A 21,061-nucleotide genomic window follows, 5' to 3' on the forward strand; every position below is an offset into this window, starting at 1 on the left:
ACATCTCCTAGTCCCCTTTCTCATCCGTCGTCTGCGTCTGCGTCTTCCTCTTCTTCGTCTTCCTCTTCCTCCCTGCGTCTGGCTGTCTCGTCGTCTGCATCTCCTGTTTGTTTTTTTACTAGGTTACCTCTAGCCCCTTTTCGGAAGGGAAAAAGTTACCGAGGTTCGGGTCCCGTGATCGGTCGGAAGAACAAATTTCCGCTTATTCTTTTTTTTTTTTTTTTTTTTCTTTCTCCTTTCTATGGCGGGACTTTTTAGTCGTAGATCCCGCCGATGCCTGATAGTAGTTCCATATCTGGTCTTTGTTGGCTTGCTGACGGCGATGCTGGATTGCTTACATTGAAGATGCAGTCGGTAGAGCCTTGTTGAAGGGGAGACGGCGATTGATTCGAGTCTACATGCCGTCGATGCCTTTGGATACGTGGGATTGTGCTCTCTGTTTGGTCAGTGGGCGCTGCGGTCAGCCGTCGGCGCGCCTAATCCTTCGATCATCACCTCCACCAGCGACTGCTGCGTCCTCGATATCCGACATTACGTCCTGAAAAAGACGCCCACTAGAAAGCCACTGCGCTTATTAGGACTGGATGGGCTGATAGTTTATATTCACTAGTTGATGCTTGATCTTACCCAACATCTCCTGACGCCTACATACACCAGATGTTGTCTCTGCACCGTTAAGAACCAGCCGTTAGCCGCTAGCCAGTTAAGAGACACACACACAAGCACAACAAAGAGGAATCGAGAGAGAGAGACGGTGAAGAAAATAGTCTCTCCAAATACGATATTCGACACCATCCGACTAGTCTATATAAGTCTCCGCCTCGAGGTGGTGGTCAAGGTCACCTACCCATGAACCTAGCCCCGGCGGACCAATCTCCTATACGATACCACCACAACCACCCACTCCCACCTTTACCGCTACCAGACGACAACAGCGGTCTACAAGCCTACATTGAACAGTCACGAGCGGCCCTACAGAGTCAGCGTGCCAGCTTCGAATGTGAGCGCTTTGCATTTGGCGAGGAACGTAAATTGTGGAGTCAGGAGCGGGAACTACTCAAGTCGAGAATAGCAAGTCTCGAGAAACATATCAACTGCACCCATGTGGACATGTCTACCGTCGAGCCTGTAAGCCAGGCCGGCAACTCTTCTTCCGCCAGCCTACGAGTCTGGGAGGGCTCAAGGCCTACAGGAAAACCGACACGGAGGTTTCTGGACGGGACAACAGCAGCAGGACCCCTTGCACCAGCAGCGTATGATCCCCCTTTTCTCCAGGTCGATGATCACCTCGCTTCTGGTAGATCGCCGTCTCTAGATGAGGCGCTCTCCCCCAGAACCCAGCCGGTTGACCGAGCACACCATGTCGCCATTCCTGTGGAGTTGGTAGACAGCAGCCTGGACGGCATCACACTCAAATCAACTGGCCTGCCTCCCAATGTTGCCGCCAAGCTAACATCTCCTCCTCTTTCAACCCCAAACGTCTCCTCTCCACCACAACCAGGCGCCGCCTTCACCGCCGCTGCGGAAAGTGAATCGCGGGCCCGTTACCGGACCCATGATGGCTGTGATGCTGTGACCCTTCAGACCGCTCCTCCGGACGCCGGCCCTGCTGCTACCTCTTCCGAGCCCACTGTCCAAGCGCCCATGCAGCGCCCCCGACTAACGACACATACGACGGACGAGCAACCTAAATTCACACCAGATGCGGACTCACCTGAGCACACCTATGCAGAGGTCGAAGCGGATGAGGACCCGGAACTTACCGGTCCGCTTATGCTCCGGAATGATGAGGAGCACAATTTAGACTTCCTCGAAGCGCTTGACAAGAAGTTGCTGATGGAGGCCAAGAAAGCTGTTTCAACCAATCCTGCATTATCTGACTCCGATGCTCTGTCTGATGCGGCGAATCCCCAGTCGGAACCTGAGCCGGAGATTCGGTTCAAGAAGAGTACCAACTTCGGCACAGCCTTTGGCTCGACGCAGCAACATATAGCATGATATACCCCATGCTGCAGTCATCTCAGTCTGTCCGTGCGCCTGCTTGGCTACGATGCTTGATTTTACCTGACCTTCTTCCTTTTTCGCTTTCTTTCCATTAAGTTAGTCAACTAACTACTCGATTGGATAATTGCATATGTTGATCATGTTCTGTGCTGAATGAGCGAGCAAGCAAGCAGGCATTCCTACATATTATTCTCTTATCCTCCTCATACCCCCTCCTCACCCCTTGTCATTTTTCACTCACTTCTCTCCTATCCATTTATTCAGTCCCAGTTCTTACAGCGTCTTGTATGCAGCATTTGGAGTTCGTTTTTGTACCAGGGACTGGCGGGCACAAATTATCATGAAGGGCAGGGATACCCGCGAATGTACATATCATAATAGCATTTATCTAATTACTACCTCTAGTCATTGCCTTCCTTCCCTTTTGAAGGGAGTTTCCGTTGCTTTAGTAGACACAGAACCGAGTTATATGCTCTACATTGCAAATGTCACACACATCATTGTTGATCACGATTCAATTCCGTGCTCTTTATTTATGATAATCTCCATTCCCTAATGTCGAGATATTAAAAAGATCCCCAAGGCCATCCATTATCCTCCAGGGCACTAAAAGCGCCTCACGTGACGCTCTTCCCCGGACCCCTGTTCATCTAGCCGCGCTGCTGCCTGGGCGTCAAGAAACCAACAACTACAACATCTCCCCTCCCCCCATCGCTGCCTGGGAGCGGTAGAGGCCATGGCTCAAGTTGTGGTCTTTTACACTAGCAATACACGCTAGTATCCTTATATTTCTGATATCATATAAAGATATTAACGGCGGGTCGTATTGCATTCAAGATGTCAAGTCCTCCGGACTACCGTGCTCTTTACCTGCAGGAGAGAGAGGAGAGAAGAAGAGCAGAGGAAGAGAGAAGTCGAGCAGAGGAAGAACGGGACCGAGAGAGGGAACGGACTCGTAATACGACATTCTTGGAGTTCCTTGGTCTCTGTCATCATCTCTTCTCCATCCCATTACGAGTAGGGATACCACATCTCTCTACCAAGGGATCTATCAACCGGCCGATAGGGAAGGCTTGTCCGTTGCAATTTTTAAAATGGGATAGCTGTGATGCTGAACAGCAGAAGATTTATAATTCTGTCTGCACCTATCTACAACCTTTCGGAGAACCTGCACCGCAGCTCTTTGCCTCGCGTCATGCTTTAGACCACTTTGGGGAAGTTTTCAGGGCCAGGGCATTAAGCCGTGAGAAAGACCTAGAAGGATACGAAAGATTTGGGGTCGAAGATCATGTTCACAAAATCATCTCCGAACTCTGCAAGATACCAGGTGCTCAGGAGGAATTCGATTTGGGCGATGGAGTCTGGTTTGACAATCATGGGAATGACCTTGACTCAACCGGCGATAATACCCGTGATCTGGATTCAGATGGATACCCTTCGAGACCGGACCAGTTCTGCATCCATCGGGTCAACGGTCAGTCGACCCATCTTCTGACCACGGTTGAATACAAACCACCTCATAAACTCTCTGTCGAAAATCTCCGTTGCGCTCTGAAAAATCCCATTAATTTCTGGGAAGAAATAGTCAACGTTGACTCGGTTCCGAAGGAGGGTAAGGACAAGTTAGTTCATAATGCATATGTGCTGACTGGTTCGGCCATTGTGCAAGAATACCATGTCATGCTTCAGGAGGGCCTTGAATATTCCTACTTGACTAATGGGTTAGCCGTGGTGTTGTTGCGGGTTCCACGGGATACGCCTGAAGTCGTATACTACCATATGTGTGAACCAAACGAAGACATCAAACCCGCAACTGCTCATTTACAAAAGCCATTGACCACCATTGCACGGGTTCTCTGTCTCTGTCTGATGAGCTTTCGCTCGCCAATCCGTGACCAGACATGGCGGCAATTTGCAAGGGCACAGGTACCAGAGTGGACGACGAGTTTTGACCATACACGCTCCCAAATTCCAGACGAAGAACTGCGGCAAAATCCACCTGACTCAGAATATACTTCGTCGGAGAGTGTAGGCGCCCCTACTATCTCTGAATATATGCCATCATCATCTTCCTTTGAAGAAGTTGCTGGAGAGAGCCAGATATTGACTCGGGCTAGTACCCGATCTCGAGCTCAGTGCAGGCCTAATACAGCGGGAAGCAGTGATCCTCCAGATGCCGATGAAGACCCTGATGCTGGACCCAGCGGGCGCAAACGTGGCTTTAGTGAATTGACAACGTCTTCGTCATCCCAGTCAGCACAGTCGCCGCGTCAGACGACGGGCTCTCGACAAACTGGAGGCAGTCCTTATCAGCACAATGCCCAATTCTGTACCCAGAAATGTCTTCTTGGACTAAAGCAAGGGGACAAACTAGATGAGAACTGTCCAAACGTGGCTCTTCACAGAAAGAATGGGGACGGTGATCACCACCTCATCGATGCTAAAACCCTAGTTCAATTAATCAACGAGCAGCTGGATAAGAACCTTGACATTGACTGCACTCCCATGGGAAATTGCGGAGAATGCGGAGCCACAGGGGCGCCCTTTAAAATCACCTGTACTGAATACGGGTATACTGTCGTTGGCAAAGGAACCACCACTCATCTCTGGGGGGTGGTCTCGCGCGAAGCAGAAATATACCGTTTCCTAAAGCAAGCCCAAGGCTCAGCAATACCAGTCTTTCTTGGTACCATTGACCTTGCCATGACATACTACCTGCATGGGGCTGGAAGGATCCGACACATGCTGCTCATGGGCTGGGCAGGTGAACATATTGACGAAGAAAATGTCGATAAGACCGTTAGACGAGAAGTTTCAAAGTCAAAGAAAGAGATTCGTTCTCTAGGGTTATTGCACGGGGATCTTCGATGGCAGAATATCCTGTGGAACGCCGAGCTCAATAGGGCGCTTATTATTGACTTTGATGCGTCCCAGATGGACCCACGGCTAGCAAAGAAGCAGCCGAAGCAACTTAAGCGCAAACCATCTAGGCCAAAGGGTGCTTTATCCGAAAAGATTAATCATGGAGAAGTGAAGAGTGAGCGGAAACGACTTCGTGTGCTTTGATAGCCACTGTAGTCAGGAATGAGGAATGCTGAGCGGATAGTTTTGGATACCCATACAGGATATATATATGGACATTTTTGCCTGGATATTTTTAATGATTTGATTAGAATTGAGAACTAATCTAGAGAGTGGTTTAAATCAAGTATTTGCGTTCTGAAGACATCATCAAGGCAGATATTTAAAAGGCACTGCCTGCCTAAATAGGGGAATGCAATGCAAACAACGAGGAGATCTCAAAAAGTTCAATCAAATGAAACCAAGTCAAAAGGGACAAAATGTGAAAAAGAAAAGAAAAGCACCAACCCCATTCACTCCCGGCCAAGTAGATAAAACGAGAAGCAAAGTTGAAACGAGCCTAAACTCCCATGGTGAAATCGTGTTCGATGCCCGGCGTGACGCTGGCGATGAACTTGAGGAAAACAACCAGGTACTGATCAACCCGGATCGCAACCTCTTGGTCTGCCTCATCATCCCCTTCATGCTCTAGAACCTCCCACTCGTCTCCCGCACTACTGCTCCCACCCTTAGACTTATCTTCTCCAGAGACCTTCAGTTTCTCCGTATCATCCACAAGGCCCTCTAGGCCAGCTTCAACCTTGTCCTTGCCCTCCTTGGAGCGCTTCGACTGTTTCTCACGGCGGATCTTCAGCGCGGCATCGGCACGGTCGAGAAGGACTTTCATCACACTTGCGTGCTTGCAAGGGTGGACGCTAGCCATCTTCACACCTCCGTCGAAAAAGGGGAAGTCTTCTAGCGTGACTGTCTTGTCCTTGTAGTCGCCTACTATATCCTCCATCATCAGGTGGGGAGGCAGTGGTTCTGATACGGCGGCGTAGCCGGATAGATAGAGGCGAGGGGTCTTGTAGTATGGGGTATAAGTTATGTAAAGTGAGTATGTTCGCAGGGGACTAGATAGACATGTTAGCAATAAGAAGCATATATCTTGAGCGAAGTATACGAGTGGCTAAGACTCACGCATTCTTCCCGCCCTTCTGAGCTGGTTCCCGAATGATAGCTTCCTCATCGTCCTCTTCATCGTCCATATCAGGAATCTCTTCATCCTCTTCTTCTTTCTCAGCTACGTTCCCCGAGTCATCGACTGTCCTGACGTCCTTCGCATGCGTCTCACCGGCGCCCTCATCGCCACCTGTATTCAACCACCCGTCGTCATCACCGTCTCCGCCTGCGCCAGAAGACTCTCCCAGTTCACCCTGTATTATGATATCCGCAGCCTTGCCGGCGAAGTTCTCATCTAATCGGCGGTTACATGGTACCCCGCGGGTGACGAGGAACTGCTTCTCCTCCGGCAAGTAGGAGACTCGTTTTGACGGCGACGACGCGGCGGACCACGACCAGGTAGGGAACTTGTAGACGAGGTAATCTCCGGCGCGCACGAACTCTTCAGGCGTCACTTGGCCGGTATTTCTGAAGGTAGAGACGTTTGAGATGGGGGCCAGACGGTCCCGGATATCGTTTAGTTTGGAACGGATAACGTTCATCCTGCCGAGTTATCTTGCTCTTCTTCCTCTGCTTGTTCTAGATTTCAAAAAAGATATATGGGTGGTAGATGTTGTAGATGTGTGTATGTTACAGAGTTGCCTGGCGGTTGCAGGGTGCCGTTTGAATGTCGTGCAGTGAGATGGTGGTGGTGGTGGTGGTGCCTGGCGAAGGCGCTTGACAGGGTGGGATGATCTCTATGACATTTTTCACGTGCTTGGCGGCTTTCTTAAGAGGTCTCTAGACGGTCATATATCATTTATCCGCTAGGAGGACATGCATATATATCTACAGCTGCTTAGACGATGATAAGTTTGTGGTCATTTCTTTATCGTACATGGGCCTCTGGTGACTCTTGGGGTGTCGGCTGGCCGGCCTGTTTGCTGCTAGACCCGCTTTATCAAGGTAGTTTACCAAGGTCTTGAGACGGGACCTGAGTACTCCTTTAGGGAGCTCCTCTTGAAAAGCATCCGTTTGACGGCTCTGCTCGGTGGTGTTTTCTTTGAGCTGTTGCAGATGCTCTGTATGTCGCTGTTCAAACCGGGACTCTCTCTCTCTCGTAGGTGAATATAAAAATATTCTTCCCGAGGCGACAGCGGTGGTAGACCATGGGCAGGTGGCATCACGACTCAGCAGAAGCGGCCTGCTGACGTCTAGATGCCTCTCGCTCAACGCAGCCAACGGTCAAGGGGACAACTTTGCCCTTCCAGTACTCATGTTCAGCCCTAGCAAATCCATCCATGCTCCTCATGGCGACAACTAGGAATCCCAGCTCCTCCCGATCAACGTCAAACACCTCCCACCACTCACTGTCAACAATCTTGACTCCTTGCTCCCTTGCAGCGAGGTAGATAGCGGCCACAGCCAGCGCATTCGGCTGGTGAGTTAGATATAGGATCTGAGGCGAGAACAAGGCGGCGTTGAGATGTGCGAAGGTACGCGCAGCCACGGAGGAAGAGGACACCTTGAGAGTCTGCAGGTAAGTCAGGGCGATGGTATGCGGTAGAACGACCCTTGTGTGAAAGGAAGCGGTGCGTAGGACAGCCGACTCGGTCTTCATCAGGTTCTGGCGTTCAATCTGGTATGAGCCTTCGGACAGGTAATAGCTCTCTGGCTCGGGGTGTTCGGGAGCTCCCTCTGGATTGACGAAGGGTAGAGGTGAAGCTGTAGGGGAGAGTAGATACGTGTACACGTTGAGCACCGAGCGAGGCGATACAGGGTAAAAAGAGAGCTTCGCAGTCATGTACAGGGCTACGGCCGATACATCCTGTTCAAGGTCGTTAGTTATAACAAACACCGTAAAGGCCGAAAAGTGAAATGGGGCGCACCTTTGCAGAGTAGACTGCCAGACTGCCTCCCTCGGGGCCGACCCAGAACCGTGTAAAGACGACTATCGCCTGGGCAATGACATCCTGCGGCAGCTGAAGCAACACTCCAGCAGCCTGAGTGAGCCTGACGCCCGCATATCGAACGGACCTCTCGAGCTCCTCGGGCACTCCGTCCAGCGACGAGGAGGAGTGTTCCAGCTGCGCCGGAGAGGCGAGGGCGTTTGACAGGTGGCCCAGCTCGCTCTCTGCGCCCGACATGACTTCCTGCGCCTTGTTCATGCCGCTGTATCAGCCAGCAGCCAACATGTCGACGTCAGGAGCTATTGGGAATCAGTCGCTAGAAGGTGTTGGGTGTCTATGGCGACTTCCACTCATCAGCCACCAGCGCCCTTCCCCTTCCATCAGAAAGTCCTTGATGGTCTAATGGTTATGATTTCCGCTTGTCAACTTCGCTTAGTAAGCGAGTAACAAGCGCGGGAGACCGGGGTTCGATTCCCCGTCAGGGAGCTCTTTTTTTTTTTTCGTCTTTTTTTTTTTATTTCACTGCCAACGTCACTCCTTTGAACCCGATGGTGTAGCATATCATGCAAGGAGAGGAATTAGGATCAGGTAGTGCTGACAGATCATCCGACCTTCGGTGTCTCATGGCCGTTGCAGAAAATGGATGCCTTAAAGGCAGACAGACAGTCCCCGTTTCGCGCATGCGATGGGCGAATAGCAGCGCTTGCCGTCTGGTTGGCGGCTGGCAGGTAATGAATCAAACCGTCGGGGATGCATGCACAACTCCAGCAATCACCCGCCGCTGCCCTATAGGATCCTCCGCATACCTCACATCCATCGGTGTCCGGCCGTGTCTAACCTCAGCCTTGGACCGGGCTTATTTAAGGGATGGAGGGATGAGCTATGACATCCGTGCATTAAGGTTATTTTCATACCAGACATTCCAGGTTATTAATGCCTAGATGTTGATTTGATACCCCGTCTAGATCGTGGCAAAGGACAAGGCCAGTTTTTGATTCAGCCGTGTAGAGACGGAAACATATGGCAGCCTTGACTATTAATTGGTAGCCGTGGTGGTGGCTATCAGTGGCAACCTTGCATTCTTGTTTGAAAAGGGGGTGAGCAGTTACTCCATAGGGCGTGAGATCGTTTGCTCTTTGGAGGGTAACCGTTATGTCGGTGAAGGAAGCGTATCGACCTGTCGAATAACTATCCAAACTTAACGTCCCACAATGCAGAGGAAAGCAAAGCGGTCAATCGCCGGGAAGATGCACACTCCAACATATGCATACATAAGGTGAGAAAGATGGATATTGATGGACTAGCCAATGAATGCACGAACGTATGATACAGCGGCCCGAACACAACTTCATATATATCTAGCAGTGGTTATATGTACATCGAGTCATATCCTATATACAAATTTCCGAGAAGACAGACAAAAAAAAAGGCAAGAAGACGACGACGTTGGTTGTAGATATAAAAGTAAAACGTAATGTTGAATAGAGCAAGGAGAAAACGGCACGACCAATTTTCAAACATACAGGCCATCCAGGCTTTTAGGTGGCCATACAAACACGGAGTGACTCAAGAGCAGCCTCCCAACGCTAAGAAACGACGACATAGAAAGAGTTGTAGAAGTTGTAGATAGGATAAATAGAAATATAAGTGAAAGAGAAGGAAAAGAGAAGGAACAAGGGCCGATCCCGGATGTTGGTCTAGAGATTGGCGAAATTAATGAGATGAAATATGAGACATCATGGCTCCTTGTCCTAGTAGGAGGTCGGCCAGCTAGTACCTGTAGTTTCGACCAGGTTGCTTTGGAATATTCCATTTTTCGATTGTCATTCTATTTCCTGCCTTTTTGTGACGTTGTGACAAGATTCATGCGGTTGCCTCGGAAAGCACCTCAGCAGCCTTCCTAAAGAAAGGGACTCGCTCCGAGTACCGTTCAAGCTGCGGGACAAGATCCTTTATCTTGAACCGTCGCTGGGAGGAGTCATACGTAAACCACCGATCCATCTACCTCACCGTGTTATCAAACCAAGTCAAACAGAAGCAAAAAAAGAGAAAAAGGAGAAAGTAAATACTTACGGAAGCAAGCCTGCATCCGAGCCACAGACACCTCTCGGCCCTGACAAACGCAGTATGAGCAAGCTCCAACATCCGCTCTTCGTCCTCCGGCAGCTCTGTATTAACAAAGTGTCCGTCAGGGAAGTAGAGTCTTGTCCAGGTTAGGCCGCGTAGGTCAAAGTCTTCAGGAAGATAGTACTTAACGCCCACATCCCTGGACTCAGGGAGCGGGAACTCATCACTAGCAATCTTGGACTCGCTTACACGGTGGCGGTTAAGGGTATTAAGGAAAGTAACTAGGTCGCGGAAGGGGATAAGGGGTTCAAAAACAAGCATTGCCTCTGGGGCAAGGGAGAGGGTAAATAGAAAGGCGAGAGAGACGTGAATTGCTGGGAGGACGTTTTTATCACCTATTTGGCGGAGCAGGAGGGAGAACGTATGCATAGACTGGTAGATGGTATAGTGGAGAGGGCTAAGGGAGGAACTGAATCTCGTGCTAGATGATGTAGGAATAGTGTTAACCAGAGAGATAAGGGGCTCTGATTGGGTGCAGGTACTCCAGTAGGCTCTTGCAGAGGGGATTCTGCACTCAGCTGGTGTTGCTATAGCTGTGTTATATAGACCCGTCAGCGTCTTACCCATTTCTGGTACCAGGGCGTTGTCATTGATAAAGAGCATAGCAAAGTTGGAGCAGGAGATATGGACGCCTTGTCCGCGGAAGTTATCTCCCATCCGGCCTACATGTTGAGGCAGGCAGGAGAAGAACTGCAGTGTGTGCTCGAAGTAGGAGTGGACTGACTCCTTCTTGAATATGATGCCATGTGCCTTAACGAAAGAGGCCAGTGTTAGCGGGTGACGAGTTTGCTGCTTGGGGCGGACATGCTTGTGTAGCTTTTGCTGCTGCTGCTGCTGCTGCTGCTGCTGCTGTGGCTGCGGTTGTGGCTGCTGTTCTTCTTCCAGCAGCGGGTTGAATAGCAGCAAGATACTTTCCTTCGAGCTGGCAAAGGGCTCAACACAGACCAGGGACTTGGTATAGTAGAACAGCTGGGCCAGGATATATGGTCTAGCCAGAACAGCAGAGTGGTGCTGAATCCGGCCAATATTAGGCCCCTTATCTGCTGCCAGTCGATACCAGTACCTAGCTACCTCAGCCCAGTTCTCGCGGTTTTGTAGATCAACCTCTTCCACTGCCATCTGATACCTGGCCAGATCGCCAAGGCACTCTATCCAGATGTTTGCAAAAGTAGGCACACTCTCGAGCAAGAGAGTCATCATAGAATAGGCAGTATAGATAAAGGATATCATATGTTCCAGGGAACCGGGTAGTCTGTGCCTCAGTAGCTCTAAAAAGGAGTGCACCCCATGCCTCCACATCCGAGCAGGCATCCCATACTCTGTAGCCAGCTTCCGCAGTCTCTCCGTGGCAGAAGGGTGCTGGGAAGCCAGGAAGAAGTCATGGTGTTCATGTAGCAGGGTCCTATGGATGGCTATCAGGGCCTTCCACTGGTCATTATTCAATTCCGTCCTGCTATTGAGCTGCTGCATGTCAATCTCAACACACTTCTTCTCGACGACGACGAGCCCAGAGTAGATGCCCTGCACCTCGACAATAAGCTGGTCTTCAGCAATCTTCCTGGTCTCTGGCTGCAGGAAGAGGTCTGGAGAGCAGGGAATGCTATGTGGTAGGGACTTATCATGACCACTGGCGTCTTCATCTTCTCCTGCCTGTTCATCAATTCCGTCGTCGTCATCATCATCGTCCAGGTCGTCGTCTATAGCTTGGTCCATGAACCCGTCATCAGCAGTGGCAGGCCTGGTCTGGAAAAAGACACCGCCTCTTTCGACCGTGTGAGGGTGCGAGTGAGAGCACCGCTTCGAAGACGGCAACCCACGTTGTCCGTCCGGCTTGCCGTCACCATTTCCATCTTCATCAGCGTCTCGCTCGGAAGCAGGACGCTTCTTCGGCGTGGTGTTACATTGGCTGTTTTGGTGGTGCTGTAGGTCCCGTGGGCTGGCCAGGTTGGACTTGGACTGCCGTCGACTGCGTGCCTTGGGAGTGAGCTCCTGGAGATTCAGCTTCTGCAGGGCCGAGGCATCCGGCGAGCGAGTCCTGGCTGCCGCCGCCGTCAGCGAGTCCTCCTCCAGTCCGGTGGTCCGGGAGGCTGAGACCGAGCCCGGGGCTGAGGCTGAGGCGAGGGGGGATGGCGAAGGTGACGGTGACGAGGATGACCTGGGGGCAGCCAACCAGCGCAAGTTAGACCATGAAACAGACAAGAGAGACACCAGGGCGAAGCTAGACAGACGCTTACTGTTCAACTTTGTCGAAGCTTGACCATGACGTCCCGCGCAGCGACTGGGCGGCTGCAGGCTTATTTTGGTCCTGGTGGTGGTGGTGGTGGTGGTGGTGGTGGTTTTGATGACGCTGCCGGTGGTCGAGATCTACGCGCACCATGATAGGCGAAGCTGCGGCCAGAGCATGCCAGGACAGACAGACAGACAGACAGACAGACAGACAGGGCTCTCGACCGAACTAACCAGAGCTCAGCGGCGGCAGCAGAAGCCAGAAAGGAGAGATAGGGCTCGGGTTAGATCTTGAAGGTCTGCTATCCATCATGCTGGCGATGGGTATAAGTAATAAGTGGACGGAGTCTTTTCTCAAAGCGGCTGCAGGACTTATGCTTGCTGCCTGCGAGCCAGAAAAAGCAAATTACACCAAGTACAGATCGCTAACTCAAGATTCTAGGGGCTGACTGTCGTTGTCGTTATCAACAGTCTAGACGGCGCCCTGGTTTGTTTGTCGTGTGTGCTAGGTGTCTCCAGTGAGCCCCTGGCGAGCAGCCGGGGCAGTCGTTGATATCTAGTTATCTAACTTATCTCCCTGCCAGTCTTCGGTCTACAGTATAACTACAGAAGCACGCCTACAAAATAACCCACCATGCGGAGTATTCACAGTTAGGCGGAATCACATCACTTACTACTTGATGGCCTGCAGCCGCACTTCCGCCTGGTTCCCGGACATCCCTGGCTTGCAGAGGGGCAGTGCAAAAGAAGCAAAGTGACACGGCATTAACTAATGGATATTGGACAGGAGTTACCAAGATACGGGGTTGTCTGCGGTCGCTAATGTCTCCTGAATGTGCCTGTTTTCAAGGGTGCTTTTGTCTCAAAAGGTATGATATTCTCATTAGTAGCTCCCTCTCTACGGAGTACTCGGTTATTAATAGACTGGTTCGCAGGCATATAGCCTTGTCATAAACTCGTTAACGTCCACTGCTTTGAAAATCACAAAGGATGGCCCGACACCTCTCACAAGGTCATGTTTTGGCTGCCTTGAAGCTGTGGGCGCCCGCATAATTGCCCGGAAGGGGCATGTACAGGCAGAGGCTCCTTGGACAGTAGACAAGCCACTCTCATAGACATTCCTCTATAGGCCATATTGGCTGACCGGCCAAAGGTCATGCAATACAGCGGCTGGCAGATGGTGGTCTCTACGGTAGATGGTTCTCTCTTGTCTACCAAGGTGGTCAGGCCATGGCAGGTGATACGAAGCGGGTGATGCTTACACAAAGGCAGAGAGGACAGACTAGACATATAGAGAAAAGAGCAGCCGGAAAGGGGGGGATTGTTGATTGCTCTTCTACGACAGTTACATACAAGGTATATATCTATGGCATTAGGTAGCTTGACTGTCGGGACCGGAGCCGGAACCGAGACTGAGGGGGAGAGAAGAGAGAAGCCGTCCATTAGTTGACTAGTTATCGTGACATTAAGCCAGGCTACCTCGGGAGCTAGCTAGACAACTGCATTAAACTAGATGAATCATGCTGATCGAAGTTGGCGGGTGCACAGCAACTGAAACAGAGAACAGGTACAGACATGTCTTTGAGAAAGGGGTTCAAGATGCAAGGTACATACAAATGCTCTAGAGCGAAGAAAACAAGCAGGGAGTAGGGGGAAAAGGGGCATAGTGTATGTAGTTAACGAGTTCAAAGGTCCAACGCGGAAAGAGAGAAGCTAGATTCCAGCCAAAGTAAACTCCGTTTGGTTGCAAAGTCGTGTATTCGTTTAGATGCGATGGAACGGCCCGGAATGCGTGATTGAAAAAGTGATATGCAAGGTTGTCATGCGAGTGAGAAGAACAATCATGCCTAAAGTGATGCGATGATGCTCGGAGAGAGAGTAGGTTGAGTTGACGTCAGAAGTGCAAAAAAAAGGCAGACAGGCAAAGGCTGTTCGGTTAATTAGTTTAGACTACGTCTGCGGCTAGGAGATGAATATCCGAAGCTGCAGATGGGAAAATTCAGCCATTGGTTACATCTTGCATAGAAACATGGGAAAGGGCGGAGGCTTACTCTCTGTTTAATTGTCGTTCGACACACGGGACAAGCTGGCGGCGGCGCTGGACGGCCAATTTGTCCCGGCTTCGGAAGGATATGCTGCTCTGCACACCATCTGCAGAGAACCGCATGACCGCAGGGGATAAGCGCGGTGTCAACGAGCTGGGTCATACACACTTTGCATTCCATATTGACCGTCAGGTTAGCTGAATCCTTGGGCTCCGGGCGGCCATCGATCTCGACATCCAGCCCTATCATTGGCGCTGGCAGGCGGACGTTGGCAGATGTTTGTCCAAGTTGCCCCCGACGTTGGTACTGGCGGAGCATTTGGAGGCGTTGATCCGTGCTCATGGTTCTCGCGAGCCCTCTGTCCATAGCGGCCAGGTAGTTGGAAAGATACTGCGGGTTGAGGATGTTGTCGCTGGTGTAACGAGGTCTGTAGCCGGGAAAAACAGGCTCCTGGACTGTTGGAGACTGGAAGTAGCGGTGTTGGCAGCAGCAGATGACGCTGCTGGATTAAGCTGTGGTTGAGAACCACTAGCTGTAGACGGCTGCTGGGTAGACGATGCGGGAGATACACGCAGAGTTCTCATACGGACTCGGCGTTGAGTCAGGCCATCACTGCCTACTTGCCCCTGGTGACGAGCAGACTCATGCTCGGAAGAGGCCATGTCTTGGGCACTACGGCGACGCTGGGCCGGAGTTGTTGGCATCCCTGACGAAGAAGGGTTAATCGAGTAGCCGAACGTCTCGGAGTCCTGGCTCTGGTTCTGGTTCTGACCTTGACTGTGGCCTTGGTTCTGGTCCTGGTCCTGGTCCTGATCCTGATCTTGATCCTCATCCTGGTCCTGATCTTGCATTTCTGATTCCTGGGGCTGATCTGGAGAGGAGCCAAAGTCCATGGCCGACCCCATAATCTCACGTATGTCACTAGCAGATAATCGCGGACCCGCTGACCCCAATGGAAGGACGGGTCTGGTATCCTGGTGAGCTTGCTGAGGCGTTGTAGGTGATGCAGCGGAGAATGCAGGAGATGATCCTGGCTCCTGGCTTGCCTGTCTCTGCGAGAGCTGCTGTCCCAGTAGGATATCAGGGTCGTAGTCAGACCGCCCTGCTTGGGTACTAGCGATAGCATCCTGATATCCAGCCATGAAGTGGTTGAAGTTCTGGTTGGTATCATTCACGTCAGGTACGGATGACGAGTAGAAGCCAGGAACGGGCTCTGCGAGACTGGTCAAGTCAGACGGGCTGGATCCCTGCAGTCTGGCCAAGCTATCATAGTTGAAACCGCCGCTGTGGATTTTGTTGATGGCGTTGGTATTATTAGCAGTGGTATTATTAGCATTGATATTGGCACTGCTGCTGTTGCTGCCAGCACCATCGTTCTGCCGTCTTGCATACGGCACCAGGTAGCCAGCTAATGAGTATGTCAGTTTTGATTATTTCACTTGTTTTTTAATTCGCTTTTTCAGGGCGTCTTACTCGTCACCTGGGGGTTTGCTCGCTGCCTACTCTGAGGAGAAGACAGGCCGTGCTGGAAGCTGCCAGGATACGCTTCCATGGACTGGTGTCTGGACCTGGTGGTGCCCGACCCGTAGCCAGGCTGGCCGTAGTTGGGCGGCATGCCGCTGCCGTCCGAGTAGCCAGCCGAGCCTCTGTTGCTCGAGGTGAGCCACTGCAGGCGGTCGGCCTGGTCCAGGGCCTGCGGGCTCACGGGGGCGTTTTCTGGAAAGGGCCAGTTTAGCATTGGCTCTTCAGAGCGTCTGCGAAGAGGCGGATGGAGACGGGCAGGGGGAGGAGGAGGAGGAGGAGGCATCTTTGCTCTTTGCGGTTCTGGACTGGTGAGAAGGCAGAGATGCGCGTGCAGAGACAAGCAAGAGAGAACAGTCCGGACCAAGCTAGGAGAGACACGATTGTGTGTAGAAGAGTGGAAGTGCAGAAGTGCAGTGAAGGAGGTGAAAGAAATAAAAAGGGGCAGAGAGAGTGTGTGTGATATTGATATGCCCTGGCCAGGAGGAGGACAAGAGAGACCAGACAGCTGGTGAATCCAAGCAAGAAAGATATCAGACAGGCCAAAAGAGGACAGGCAGGCAGTCCACCCCCTTTTTAGCGCCCTTTTTATATATTATATCAAGAAAACAGGGGAGGACATGGTGATAGCAGGTGATAGCAAAAGGTGAATGAATACAGAGAAGATACAGGGACATTTGACTGACCACTAGAGGCTGGGTGATGGCGACGGTGGTAATTGACACGGCGCTCTGCCTCCGGGATATCCAACAGACGGCCCTCGACAGCGGGATAACGGGGATACGCTGGTAACAGAGGCGGAGGCGGAGACGACAGGCTGGCCCTTCGAGGTGGTATATCAGACACGCGCTGGGGCAGACAGGCAGACCTCTTGCGAGATCCAGGACGGCCAGGCTGCGCGGCTAGACACGACATGACGGGTATCAAGCATCCAGCAACATCCGCATAAAAAACTCCTTTTTCTCTTCTTCAACGGCACTCGGGAAGGGCGAGATCTAGATGTTCAAAAAGTACACGGCCTTAGCGAGGGTATGTGTATGTATATATATATCTATATTTGTTTATGGATATACGGTCCAGAGGTCCTCCCCCAAGGTCCCTTGCAGAAGACGAGAAAGGCGCATGTCCGAGTCCAGCAGATCAAGGAGTCACAGTGAAACAGGCCGGCAGGGCGAAGAGGTAAAACGAAGGAAGAGAGAGAGGGAGGGAGGGAAAGAGGGAGAGCACCAACCGATCCTGACACTGCCGTTGACGCTGACGCTGACGTTTGATATTAGCTAGTTATACTCCTGCTGTGGTGACGGCCATGGATGTCACCACCATCAGACACATCAAGAAGACGGACAGACGGACGCAGAGAGAGGAGAAGAAGATGAGAATGAAAAGAATAAAATGGTAGCTATTCTAGAGAGAATAGCAATCTATTCAGCGCGACGAGGGAGATACACAGTACGGATAGGGACAGGATATATAGGCTGTGGTATCAGGTCCCGACGGCGGTTTAGCTGATATCTGGCTGTTCTTTCGGCCACAAACCACACGATACGAAGATCAACCGCTTAAGCTAGTTAACTACCAGCCAGGGGGGGGAAGAAGGGAGAAGAGGAGGAAGCAAAAAGGAAGAAGAGAAAAGAGAGAAGAAGACGCCGAAGAGAGACGGCGGCCTTTATAAAACGATGCTCAGGCGAAGATGATTGAAGGCAAAGGCCTCCTCACATGACGGAAGACGCAAACGAGGACGCAAGCAGACGAAGAGAGCCAGAGACGAGAGGCTCCAGACAAGCCCTCTGACATCAGGATAAGTTACCTCAGGGCGAGAAAGCAAGAAAAGGAAAAGAACTTGCCGGACCCAGATGGCGGACGAAGATGGCCCCGAAAGCTGATCCAGGAGGCGAGCAAGCTAAACGGTGAACGAGAGAACGAGACACCACCTCCTAGGAGCCAGCCAACTCTCAACTCTCCCAACAGTCTCTGCTCTGGCTAACGCAGGCAAGGGGCGGGGGATGGCGCAGGACGGCGAAGAAAGAGGCACAAGCAGCAGCACCAGTTAGAGGGATGAGAAGCGAAGAAGCAACGAGATACTGATCCATGACCTTGAAGATCAGAGACGCTGCTGGCTGGTTGGAACCAACATCTCCCTCTCGCTTCTTCGTTCCATCCTCCTGTCTGTCTGCTGCTGCTTCTGGCCCTGCCAGAGGATGACCAACCCCGAATCTGAATCCCAGTTGGTCCAGAGGGACGAGACAAGAGTGTTGCATCGGCTGTACAGGAGGATCCGATTTGCTCATGGAACAAGGGAAGACCGAGACCTGGTGGCTGGGATCTACCGTCTCTGGCCATCATAATTATTATTATGCATCACACACACACCAACCTGCATACATACAACATATACATCACAAAAAAAACGAACTCCAAAGACAGTTAGCTACCGAGCAACTGAGTTCCGCCTGTCAGGGCAAGCAAAACTGGAATCTGATCGAATCGAGGCCGAGAACGAGATGACAGCATCAACCAGGTTTTCAGCCGCGGAGGCTGCCAGCTCGAACAAGATACAGCATGCCCTTCGACTCGGCTCGTCCCTTTGCCACATGATATCATGAAGCCGACCAGATGCGAACAGACAGCGTTTTCTCCAGCAAGGAAGAGCCCGCTCTCGCATCTCATTCTCCACGCCCGCCCGGGGGTGTCGTTAATTCCGTAGCTACATAGCACGGGGTATTATTACATACAGCCAACGGGGGCCCCATGGAGAAGTCAACGAAGTAGCTACATAGCTAGCGAGTCAACCTGAAGGGCATAAACATAAAACCTGTCACGAAAAAGAAACGAAGGCCGCCAGTGTAGAATGTAATGTAAAAAAAAGCTGCCGGAGATGATGTTGTTGACGGAGAGGATCTAGATCTCTCAAAATCAAGAATCAGCAACCCATCTTTTAACCACTTAACTAGTTATCAAATACGACTTGCCGCGAGACCCTATTTGCTGCCAGAGAGCCTCGGATGGCCTGTTTGACCAGTTCATTAACTAGTTAGTTAGTTAACTAGCTACTTGGCCATTCGTTAACTAGTTAGTTGGTTGTTTAGTTATCAGATCTCATGCTGAGCAGGCGTCTGCAGCAGCAACTTCGCCGGTTCTCACTGAAAGCCAGCCGCAGCACCATGGCGACATCGACGGCACCATCGAGCTTTACGCTGCCCGGCTCTGAGCCACCGGTGGCCGTCCAGTTGACGCCAGACATCTCCCAGGCGCAGCTACTGTCGTTCCCGGCATTTAAGATCTGGCTGTCGACTCTACGTCATTCGCTGTCGCGGCAAAGCAACGCTTCCCACGAGTTCCACGTCAAACCATACGCGCTCCGAGGCATCACCGTCCAGGCCGTCGACTACTTTGGCGCAAAGAAGCTGGGATTCATCAAGTTCAAGGCAGATGTGTCTACGGACGATGGGGACAGGCTGCCGGGGAGCGTCTTTCTCAGAGGTGGCAGCGTCGGCATGCTGGTGAGCATTTAACTACTTGCTACTCTTCTAGTTACTTGAACCGCTGTGCTGACTGCGAACATATAGCTCATCCTCCAGCCAGACGATCTCCCAGCCTCTTCTAACGATGAGAAACACGTCGTTCTTACCGTCCAGCCACGTATACCGGCAGGATCACTTACCTTCACGGAGCTACCGGCCGGCATGATCGACGAACACGGATCCTTCGCTGGAGCAGCAGCAAAAGAAATCCATGAGGAGACGGGGCTTACCATCAAGCAAGACGAACTCGTCGACATGAGCTCACTTACTCTGCTCAACAAGGACAAGGATACGGATCAGGATGAAACTTTGCAGAATGCTGTCTACCCGTCTCCAGGAGGATGTGACGAATTCGTTCCGCTCTTCCTGTGTGAGAAACGCCTGCCCAGAAAAGACATACAACAGATGCAAGGGAAGCTTACTGGCCTGCGGAAAGAAGGCGAGATGATTACGCTTAAGCTGGTGCCTCTGTCTAGACTGTGGCAGGAGGCTGCTCGAGATGCAAAGGCCTTGTCGGCCTGGGCGTTATACCAGGGACTAAAGCAAGATGGTCGACTGTGAAAAAACATAAAATAAATAAGAAAACTACCTCAATACCTACCTTTGTATACCCGGTGACGCCATTAGCATGGCCTGCAAGAGTGATATATGCTGTCATCTTTGCGTTGTCGGTGGTCTCAACTTCGGTTTCAGCTTTTTGACTTCTAGGTTTACCGTTTGGACCAGGCTCGCCTCTGCCACTACAAACATAAATATACCCCCAAAAACAGAGAGAGGAAACAAAAGAGTGGCTTATCTATTAGCTATTTCTAGAATCTACTTCTATCTAACTCCTCTATTTAATGGATATGCCATCATAACCGTAACTGCCGATATCTATCCGACAATCCCCCATTGCCGCGCCATCTCTATTCCCTCGGCTAAGGTTCCTACATGCGCATCAATGGCATATCCTTCCTCTCGCTCTAGCCGTTTGGTTTCCTCGAATAGTTTGGCAAGAGGAATACTGAAACTCTCGATAAACTCGTCATCCTCAAGCTTAGGCTTTGGATTCTGGTTTTCGGGCAATGACATGTCAACACGTACGTGAACCATGTTCATATTTGTGTTGCAGAATCCGGGATCTGAGTTGCTCTTTTCTGTTAGCGGGCAATTCTCGATATTTCTACCAAAGAAGCCTGTGAAGGCTCAGATGGTGTCCGTCCTTGCATTCCACTGATTACGATGCTGCAATTGGACATAACTCCCGTAACATCCGGGAGTAATACACTTTGTTATATCTTCCAACGTCTTTTGTTGCCTTTACAGCTTGCCCGGAGTCCGAGGAATCCGCCCAACGAAGCGTTAAAAAATAAACACGGATAGAAATGCTTTTACGTACCATTGTATAAGATAGGCCCTTTCTGCTGGACAACGCCAACATACCCGGTCTCTTCCCTCAGCTCACGGACAGCACACTCCTCCGCTGTCTCACCTGCATCAACCAAACCAGCCGGAATCTCAATGGTGACCATATCAATAGGAGGCCGGTACTGTTTCTGCAGCAACAGCTCAGGACCAGATGGTCTGGAGAGAATGGCAACTATGCCCACGCCATCTATCGCGGAATCTGTGCGAGTCTAGACATCGTGCTGTTAGCATGCCTTGAAGCTACATGCGTTATTTCATGGAATGCATGCAACTAGGCAAGGGGGATGAGAGAGAG

At 51.2% G+C, this 21,061-nt stretch overlaps 8 protein-coding genes across 8 annotated transcripts; 3 read left to right on the forward strand and 5 right to left on the reverse strand.

Moving 5' to 3' along the window:
- Positions 1 to 699: 699 nt before the first annotated feature.
- TRV_06845 (uncharacterized protein) lies at positions 700 to 1,998 on the forward strand (the record flags this gene model as incomplete). Its single annotated transcript, XM_003019076.1, has 1 exon — positions 700 to 1,998. A coding segment is annotated over one exon (1,299 nt), but the record flags the coding sequence as incomplete, so codon positions are not given.
- Positions 1,999 to 2,841: 843 nt separating this feature from the next.
- TRV_06846 (uncharacterized protein) lies at positions 2,842 to 5,070 on the forward strand (the record flags this gene model as incomplete). Its single annotated transcript, XM_003019077.1, has 1 exon — positions 2,842 to 5,070. The coding sequence occupies one exon, from the start codon at positions 2,842 to 2,844 to the stop codon at positions 5,068 to 5,070; it is 2,229 nt and encodes a 742-aa protein (XP_003019123.1).
- A 355-nt stretch (positions 5,071 to 5,425) lies between these two features.
- TRV_06847 (uncharacterized protein) lies at positions 5,426 to 6,569 on the reverse strand (the record flags this gene model as incomplete). The annotated part of the gene is made up of 2 exons (XM_003019078.1): positions 5,426 to 5,978; positions 6,046 to 6,569. The coding sequence occupies 2 exons, from the start codon at positions 6,567 to 6,569 to the stop codon at positions 5,426 to 5,428; spliced, it is 1,077 nt and encodes a 358-aa protein (XP_003019124.1).
- A 286-nt stretch (positions 6,570 to 6,855) lies between these two features.
- On the reverse strand, positions 6,856 to 8,174 carry TRV_06848 (uncharacterized protein; the record flags this gene model as incomplete). The annotated part of the gene is made up of 3 exons (XM_003019079.1): positions 6,856 to 7,088; positions 7,219 to 7,834; positions 7,896 to 8,174. 3 exons carry the CDS (start codon positions 8,172 to 8,174, stop codon positions 6,856 to 6,858), a joined length of 1,128 nt encoding a protein of 375 aa, XP_003019125.1.
- A 1,605-nt stretch (positions 8,175 to 9,779) lies between these two features.
- TRV_06849 (uncharacterized protein) lies at positions 9,780 to 12,420 on the reverse strand (the record flags this gene model as incomplete). The annotated part of the gene is made up of 3 exons (XM_003019080.1): positions 9,780 to 9,917; positions 9,990 to 12,198; positions 12,278 to 12,420. The coding sequence occupies 3 exons, from the start codon at positions 12,418 to 12,420 to the stop codon at positions 9,780 to 9,782; spliced, it is 2,490 nt and encodes an 829-aa protein (XP_003019126.1).
- Positions 12,421 to 14,652: 2,232 nt separating this feature from the next.
- On the reverse strand, positions 14,653 to 16,121 carry TRV_06850 (C3HC4 finger protein; the record flags this gene model as incomplete). Its single annotated transcript, XM_003019081.1, has 2 exons — positions 14,653 to 15,722; positions 15,788 to 16,121. 2 exons carry the CDS (start codon positions 16,119 to 16,121, stop codon positions 14,653 to 14,655), a joined length of 1,404 nt encoding a protein of 467 aa, XP_003019127.1.
- A 2,875-nt stretch (positions 16,122 to 18,996) lies between these two features.
- TRV_06852 (uncharacterized protein) lies at positions 18,997 to 19,917 on the forward strand (the record flags this gene model as incomplete). The annotated part of the gene is made up of 2 exons (XM_003019082.1): positions 18,997 to 19,335; positions 19,402 to 19,917. 2 exons carry the CDS (start codon positions 18,997 to 18,999, stop codon positions 19,915 to 19,917), a joined length of 855 nt encoding a protein of 284 aa, XP_003019128.1.
- An 812-nt stretch (positions 19,918 to 20,729) lies between these two features.
- Positions 20,730 to 20,975, reverse strand: TRV_06853 (nucleoside diphosphate-sugar hydrolase (predicted); the record flags this gene model as incomplete). The annotated part of the gene is made up of 1 exon (XM_003019083.1): positions 20,730 to 20,975. A coding segment is annotated over one exon (246 nt), but the record flags the coding sequence as incomplete, so codon positions are not given.
- Positions 20,976 to 21,061: the final 86 nt, after the last annotated feature.

Source organism: Trichophyton verrucosum (genome assembly GCF_000151505.1).
Source record: "Trichophyton verrucosum HKI 0517 chromosome Unknown contig00818_1.f1.exp, whole genome shotgun sequence".
Taxonomy (NCBI): Eukaryota; Fungi; Ascomycota; class Eurotiomycetes; order Onygenales; family Arthrodermataceae; genus Trichophyton; species Trichophyton verrucosum.